Source organism: Crocuta crocuta, unplaced genomic scaffold (assembly GCF_008692635.1).
Source record: "Crocuta crocuta isolate KB4526 unplaced genomic scaffold, BGI_CrCroc_1.0 scaffold696, whole genome shotgun sequence".
In the NCBI taxonomy this organism is placed as follows: domain Eukaryota; kingdom Metazoa; phylum Chordata; class Mammalia; order Carnivora; family Hyaenidae; genus Crocuta; species Crocuta crocuta.
Window position 1 is genome coordinate 470,404 of NW_027529467.1, and position 8,628 is coordinate 479,031.

The 8,628-nt window shown below is 38.8% G+C and overlaps 1 protein-coding gene across 1 annotated transcript in view; it reads left to right on the forward strand.

Moving 5' to 3' along the window:
- Nucleotides 1-8,628, forward strand: part of CFAP47 (cilia and flagella associated protein 47) — a 492,482-nt gene that overhangs the window by 183,046 nt on the left and 300,808 nt on the right. Inside the window, 1 exon segment of the mRNA XM_077760783.1 lies at nt 8,046-8,238. Coding sequence (XP_077616909.1) covers nt 8,046-8,238 — 193 coding nt within the window.

Here is an 8,628-nt window from a genome sequence, read left to right on the forward strand (position 1 = left end):
TATTGGGGCGCTTGGGTTGCTCATTTGGTTAAACATCCGACTTTTTATTCCGGCTCAGGTAATGATCTCACGGTTTGTGGCTGCATCAGGCTCTGTGCTGACAGTGCAGAGCTGGCTTGAGATTGTCTCTCTCTCTCTCTCTCTCTCTCTCTCTCTGCTCCTCTCCTGCTCAGTCTCTCTCACAGGATAAATAAATAAGTAAAAATAAAAATAAAAATAAAATAAAAACTAAATATTACTTGTAAACTCAGAATTTGATAGAGTGTCAGCTACATAGTAGATACTCAACAAATACTTGCTACTTAACAACTATTTGGGTGCAGGAACTGCACTAGGCTCTGAGAGGTGTAAGAGTAAACTTGATATAGTCTTTATGTTCCAGGATTTTGTGTCCTGGATTTTATAAGTAACTAAACATATATAATCACAAGGAAGAATGACAAATGCTATGATAAGGTAAGCCCAGAGAACTAAGGGCAAGTACACCTAGAGAAGAGCCTACCTTTCCTATGTCTTGGGGAAGGTTTCCAGGAAGAAACTCAATTTAACTTGACTTTGATCCCAGCCACAAGTTAGACTGTGGTTGACTTTGTAAGCCAAACCAAGGAATCTGGACTTTCTTAGATTTTAGCCCAGGGACAGTACAGAGCTAGTGAAGGATGAGGTTAACATCTTCATGTTTACACATGGGATTGATATAATCAGCTTTTCGTTCTAGAGAAATCATACTCTTGTACGGTGTGGAAACTGTTTCAAGCTGTATTTAAGTAACTGGAGCTGGGAATACTGGTGGTAGGGGGAAGTATGAATAAGGGGCAGCTTTTGTAAATATTAGTAGTAGAAATCAGTAAGACTTGGTTAATGACTAGATTTTGGGGCGTGAAGAAGACAGAGAGGTAAAAGATGACATTGGGTCTTGCTGGGGTGACTGAATGGAATTTGATCCCAGTCACTGAAATAAGAAGACAATGTTGGTACTAACAGGATTTTGTTGGGGGTGACGGATGAGGTAGAGCAAGAGGGCATGATGAATTAATTTTAGTTGTGCTGTATTTTGGTGCCCTGTGTCATCACAAAGTGGGTATATCCTTCAGTCAGGAAAGAGATCTGGGTGGCAATGTATATTTGGGATTCTTCACTCATTCCATGATAAAGTCATAGGAATAAATAAGATTGCTGAGTGAGATCATTTCCAGAGCTGTGATTCTCCATGTATTGTGTCTAAAGTATGGGTAGCTCTAGAAGCTCCTTTAAATCAGAAGTGTATTGGCAATTTCTCTTGTAAAAGCAAGCCGTGTTGTTGTTGATGGGAGTTTCATAGGTTGGAAATAGAAGATTTTTCTTGAATTATATTCCCAATTCACAAAGATGTATTGATGGGTTATTGATTCATAAGAGAGATGAGAAACACTAACAAAAACACTAAAGTTCAGAATGCTGTTTTAAATGTAAATATATAAATAGGGCTCTCTTGTGGATATAAAGGATACATCTGTATATGCTGAGATAAGTGAATGTGCTATTTTTACTGAAGAAACTGGAAAAGAAAAAGGTGATCAATAATAAATATCTGAGGGGCGCCTGGGTGGCTCATTCAGGTAAGCATCCGACTTTGACTCAGGTCATGATCTCACGGTTCTTGGGTTCGAGCCCCGTGTTGGGCTCTGTGCTGACAGCCAGCTCAGAGCCTGGAGCCTGTTTCAGATTCTGTGTCTCCCTCTCTCTCTCTGACCCTCCCCTGCTCACGCTATCTCTCTCTCTCTCTTTCTCTCTCTCTCTCTCTCTCTCTCAGAAATAAACAAAACATTAAAAACTAATATATATCTGAATAATGGGTTTAGATAGGTTATTCATTTAATCCCAGTGTCCTGTCTGTCATAAGGGTTTTTTTAAATAGTGGCACAATTCTGTAAAATATTTTGGTATTTTTAAACAAAGATCAGTGATCTATCTTTCCCATTAATTAAACACATTTTCCCCAATTTGAAACTTCTGTTATAAAATTGGAGTATTGCTCGTGTTGCTTAATGTAGGCAAGACACCAGTTCTACTGAGGCATTATCTAGAATTGCATGCCTCTGTAGAAGACCAGCAAAGATAGCACAAGGGATCATATTTGTGAAGAAAACTGAAAATGAGCCTCATTTAAATGTGGTTGGAAAGAGTAAAATTGGTGAAATTTTTTCTTAAATGGCTTTACAGGATGTCCCATAATGTCAGTGGCGTGTAGTGTGGAAACTGTTATTCTCATACGTGATAGCAAATATTGCATGCTTTCTTTGGATATAAGGGAACATATGAACACATCTGCATGTGTGTGATAAATACATGTGAAAGAAGTATATGATAACATTTTCTTCTCTTTATCAGTGAAAGCCCATGCTCTTGGAAGAGTGATTTTTTTTCTTTTGTCATTAATGTAAGATTAATTTGTAATGTCACCTGGAGGGTATCTGTTGGTGGTAGATAATGATAGACAGCTAGCCATTGGTCACAAGAAACGGTGTTGCAAATGAACCCTTATTCATAGGGAAATGTAGGTGGATAAAAATATGCTTCAATTGAGAAGTCATTGGTAAGGGAAATATAAAAGATGTAAATACTGTTAACATAAGGCTATTGAGTTACCTAATTGCATCGTGATCTCTGTCAATTCAAAGTCCTTCTTTCCAATTTTGAGATGTGCTAGGTATGAAGGGAAGGTCACTCTCAGATGCATTTTTCTTTTTTTTTTTTTAATTTTTTAACATTTATTTATTTTTGAGAGACAGGGCATGAATAGGGGAGGGGCAGAGAGAGAGGAGACACAGAATCTGAAACAGGCTCCAGGCTCTCAGCCCTCAGCACAGAGCCCAACGTGAGGCTCAAACTCTGGAATGGCGAGATCATGACCTAGGACAAAGTCAGAAGCTTAACCAACTGAGCAACTAGGCATCCCTCGTGCATTTTTCCAACAGGGATGAGATTAAAAACAGTGTCTTCATAGCACTGAAGTTTTTCTGTGTTATCATTTTCATTATTTCAAGTGGCTAGCTCAGATGACCCACTAGGTGATCCTTTACATGTCTTGTACATATACCTATAGAATTTGAATGTCATGATTTTTAATAGGGTACAAATCACAAAAGCATCAAAAGTGTGACTTTTTTCCAAGATTCATTGGAGAGAAAAAATGTACCTAATTGTTGAATAGACAGACAAACTGAATATGATTGTGTAGTTTCTACACAGCTAAGTTGAAGATTGGGAGCTGAAACCCAGCCTACTTGCTGCTCATGAAGACTCTGGACACTATTACAAGCTGCGTCTCCACAAATTAAGGGGGTATTTTTACTTTAAATAAGGGTACCAGCAGGACAACAGTTTATTAGAAGGTGTGTCATTTTTTAATTTGAACAGAAACACTGTATGGGTTTTTGAGCTCCTGGCAGTGGTAGCTGAAGAAACTTTTCCCAAAGATGAATGCCAGAGTAGAATACTATTGAATGCTATGTCCTGAGTTGAGTAGTTTTACCTTTGGCTTTTGAGTGTGATATGTTCATCAACCAGCTTGACATTTGCTTGGCATTTGAAAGTAGATGAAGTAGATTTTAATAAAAGATAATCTGTATAATTTCAGGCTTCATATTGGGCCTGACTATCCAAAACAATCAAATCGAGCACCTATTCTATTAACCTGTAATTATGAGGTAGGATTTTCTCATTTAGTGGCAGAAAAGAGTAAGAAAAGAAATTACTGAAAAAAAAAAGAAAAGAAATTACTAAATATAAAAAGTAACATAGAGGAGGACAGGGCAAGATGGCGGAGAAGTAAGGAGCTCCGTACTTGCACTCGCGCCCATACATCACACAGNCTGTCCTGGACAGTGAAACATCAGGAGAGGAAGAAAAAAAAAAAAGTAACATAGAGCTCACTACATCCATCATCTAGGTAGATTTAGATACCTTGATAGAGATTGAAACAGTATCATTCCTCTCACTGATATTAAGCTACAATTATTCTCATTACTACTACTAACATAATGTTCTAAATATTGTGTTGAACCTTTATTTTTTAATTATAACAATTGGTAGTCTTTGTTTCTTAATGCATATTTAGAGGTCTCTGGGAGATAAAATTGGGAGAAACACAGCTATACAATATGAAGAAAAGAGGGCATAAGTAAGAAACCTGATATCGAAAAAACCCAGTATTTAAAGGTAAAGGAAGAGAATCCAGCAAATGAGCTTGAAATATTGCAAAAAGATAGCAGTAACACTTTATGATATCATGATCCAGGAGGGAAGAAAGCCTTTGTGGGAGCACGTGGTATCAGATGAAATTGATACCAGGTGAAATTGAGAAGTTCCTTAAGAGAATGAGCACCTGGGTAGCTCAGTGGGTTAAGCGTCCAGCTTCTGCTCAGGTCGTGATCTCGTGGTCTGTGACTTCAAGCCCAGCATTGGGCTCTGCTGACAGGTCAGAGCCTGGAGCCTGTTTCAGATTCTGTGTCTCTCTCTGACCCTCCCGCACTCATGCTCTGTCTCTCAAAAATGAATAAACATTGAAAAAAATTCCTTGTTGTGTTGGACAACAAAGATGCCAGAGGCCCTTTCAGGGTGTGGGAGTAGTGATGATTTGGGGGAAGATTATTAGGTGGGCTTTGGTTTGATGAGCAAAAGGAATGAAAGCGGAGAGCATAAGGGTAGAAAACTCTTTCGTGAGTTATAACTGAAAGAGGGAAGAGACAAAACAATCAGGGGGAATCCAGGTTTGGGAGAGCTCTCTAAAAGCTGCATGTAAGTGAGCATGCTTTGATATTGCTGAAAAGGATCTGGTAAGGAGAGAGAAATTCAAGATTCAAAAGTTAAAAAAGGCAACTGATGCAGGACTGTGCTGAAGAAGGTAAGTAGGTGTGGGATCTAGTGAAAGATAAGGGAGACCTCATCCATTGTTGCTGTAGAGAAGGAAGAAAAGTGAATGCAGATGCAAGAACTTTCGGAAATATGGTAGGATACTGCAGTGCTCTTGTTTAAGATATCAGCGCTTTGCTCTTTGAAGTAGCAATGAGGGATCTACTGAGAAAAGCTAGCATATAGGCTGAGAGGGAAGGAGATCTGATGAGAGATGATTAAGGAGCCAGGAGCCACTATGGGTAACAGGAGTGAGAAGACAAGGGAAACAGATCTGTGGGCCTGCAGGGGTTTATCTTTAAAAAAGTTTTTTTTAACATGTATTTATTTTTGAGAAAGAGAGAAAGCATGCGCGCGCGGACTTGTACAAGTGGGGGAGGGGTGTAGACTCCAAAGTAGGCTCCAGGCTCTGAGCTGTCAGCACAGAGCCCAATGTGGAGATCTAACTCACAAACGGTGACATCATGACCTGAGCCGAAGTCAGGTGCTTAACCCACTGAGCCCAGGTACTCCAGGGCTTTAGCTTCAAATCAGGAACAGGTGCATCTCAGGTTTTTGGAATCTCTGGCATGATCCCTGTGGATAGTGTGTGCAGTGCCTAGGAGCCGAGATCAGACTGCTGCAGTGCCTTCCACCACCAGCAAACTCCCTTGTAGCTTCAGTCTTCTCTTAGAGCTTTCTCTCTCCTTCCTGTCTTAACTGAAGCTTGTGTCTTCACTCTTAGATCACTTCCAGGTAGGCCTTTTTAGTAGGGGCTGTGGATGAAGAAGCTTGAATGCTTCTTTTAAAATTTTCTTTTTGCAGGAACGTGGGTGGCTCAGTTGGTTAAGCATTTGACTTTGCCTGAAGTCATGGTGTCATGGTTCATGAGTTCAAGCCCTGCATCTAGCTCTCTGCTGTTAGCACAGAGCTTGCTTTGGACCCTCTGTCCCCATCTCTTTTTGCCCCTCCCCTGCTCACTTGCGCTTTCTCTCTCTCTCTCAAAGATAAACAATTAAAATTTTTTCCTTTCTTTATTCCTTTTTAAAAAATGTATTATTGTTTTTGTAATTCTTAGCCTATGGAATTAAATTATATTCTCTTTACAACAAATTTGTGAGCTTGATAACATTTAGACCTAAATGACTGCAAGAAATTTTGTTAGGGTGAGAAACATTTGTGGTATGTTTGAGCAATGTTTATTATGTTCTTCCATTTAAACAGTATGATCAAGGGAAAGGTAAGCTTCTAAAAATTAAATTTTATCTGACTTTTGCAAATTCCTAGTTAAATTAATTGTGCCTTTTTAGGATACATTTTTCATTAAGCTTCACTGGAATAATTTATACAGAGTTTAGAACATTGTGTGAAATTGTAACAGACTAGTAAAATTAAATTTCACCTCATGTCATAATCTACATGATGTTCCATTTTTTGATGGGGATGTACATCATATTTTTTCATTGCTATTCCATTTATTCATTCTGAGACCATTACTTTTAAAAAAGGTGTCTATTTATTTTGTTCATTTATTTTGAGACGAACAGTGAGTGGGAAAGGGGCAGAGAAAGAGGGAGAGAGAGAATCCAGAACAGGCTCTGTGCTGTCAGTACAGAGCACAACATGGGGCTCGATCCCGTAAGCCATGAGATCATGACCTGAGCTGAAACCAGGGATCAGTCACATAACCAACTGAGCCACTCAGGTGCCCGTAATCATTACTTTTAAATATTATTGTCTTTAAACATGGTCGAAAAATATAAGAGCATTTCCTGGTAGAATAACAGCTTGAATTTTAGGTCACACAGAAACACTGATAAATGCAGGTGTGATATAACCTTGTTCATGGACACTTAGGAAAAGGAGTTAACTTTGGTAACATTTTTTTAAGTTTATTTATTTATATTGAGAGAGAGAAAGAATGCTCGAGCAGGGGAGAGGCACAGAGAGAGAAAGGGAAAGAGAGAATCCCAAGCAGGCTCCATGCTGTTAGCGCAGAGCCTGATGCGGGGCTCGAACTTAGAAACCATGAGATCATGAACTGAGCTAAAATCTAGAGTGGGACACCTAACTGACTGAGCCACCCAGATGCCTCATGTTATATATTTTAAATTGTTTTTCTACCTTTTACACTTTACCTTCTTAAGTATTTTGAAATTCAGTCATTTTGGATTAAATCTTTCTTTTTTTTAAATTTTTAAAAAAGTTTTTTATTTATTTCTAGGAGAGTGAGAGAGACAGCATGAGCAGGGGAGGGTCAGAGAGAGAGGGAGTCACAGACTCAGAAACAGGCTCCAGGCTCCGAGCTGGCCGTCAGCACAGAGCCCGATGCGTGGCTCGAACCCACGAACCGCGAGATCATGACCTAAGCGAAAGTCGGACGTTTAACCGACTAAGCCACCCAGGCGCCCCTGGATTAAATCTTTCTAAATACACTTTAACGAGGGATTGCATCGTTTCATTGTCACGTCCCTATTTCCAAGCACAGTAACCGGCTTGGTATCGTGCACTGAGTACATAATAATTCTTACCTCTAAACTAGAAAGCAATTTGTGTTAGAAACATTTGTATCACCTCGGTATTTACTACAGAGGTTACCCCAGGACTATATACTGGCCTGTTTCTCCTCTGTGTGGTGCTCAGACACTTAGACTGTATTTTAGCTTTTAATAGTTTGTGTCTTTAATCTCTTGTCATCTTACTATTCTGTCTTGCTTTTCATCACTGTTCAATGCACCTGCTTACAGTAGTTCCTTTCCTATTACTTATTATTTGTTGTGGCCTGGGAAACTAGATATCTCACTTACAGCATTTTTCTATAAATAATAGGCATGGACGTAAAATGCACAAACAGGCTTTTATATAAATAAAGGGTGAGAAAGTTACCTTACAGACTTTGAGATGTCACAGATTGTAGCTCAGAATATTTACATATGCATTGTATTTGCTGGCCTGCCTCCATGAGGATTTCAAACACAGCTGAGATTGGGACAGGCGAGTTGTTATCACATTGCTCTGACTTGCATCTTTATTGTAGAGCTTTGCTGATGTCCTCTCTTACTTTTGAATGGATGTAATCAACCAGAAAATACTGATGCCTTCCCTTACTCTTCAAATGTTGATTTCTCATTTTGCCATTCAGGTCTAGTAAAAGTTCTTTTGCTCAATTTCAGGTTCTGGTACTATCCCGGGTTGTCCCACATTGCAGCAATACCCTGCCCCCCATTCATGTGCAGAATTCTCCAAAGGTCAATCCTTGTTTTATATCCAGCAACATATATTCAAATTCTGAAAGGATTCTGCTTAATTGGATGAACACGAATTATGAGAATGCCCGACATATTATATGGAAGAACTGTCACAGAGGTGAGAAATTTTTTCTTTAAATAAATGATTACTAATTGTATTATTACAGTGTTGANAATGGATCTCTTCACACCTTCAAGGTCAGTTTCCTTACATGTGACATAGAAATAATAAAAGATGCTTTTTAAGTTCATTTTGAAGAATAAATGATAAAAATGACTTAGAGATGTTCTACAACGGAAAGATAGCCTTAATATCATTGCTGGCATTTTCAGCTCCATAAATTTAGGTGACACTGCTTAAATCTTTTATGTACTTAGTTGATATCAAATGGAATTTGATTAGCAAACATCTTCCATGTCACCATGATAGTCATGTTGGAAATCACTAAGTGCAATAATGCTTCATGAATTTGGGGGGAGGTTCTTCATTTTAGGTCCGAGTACTAAG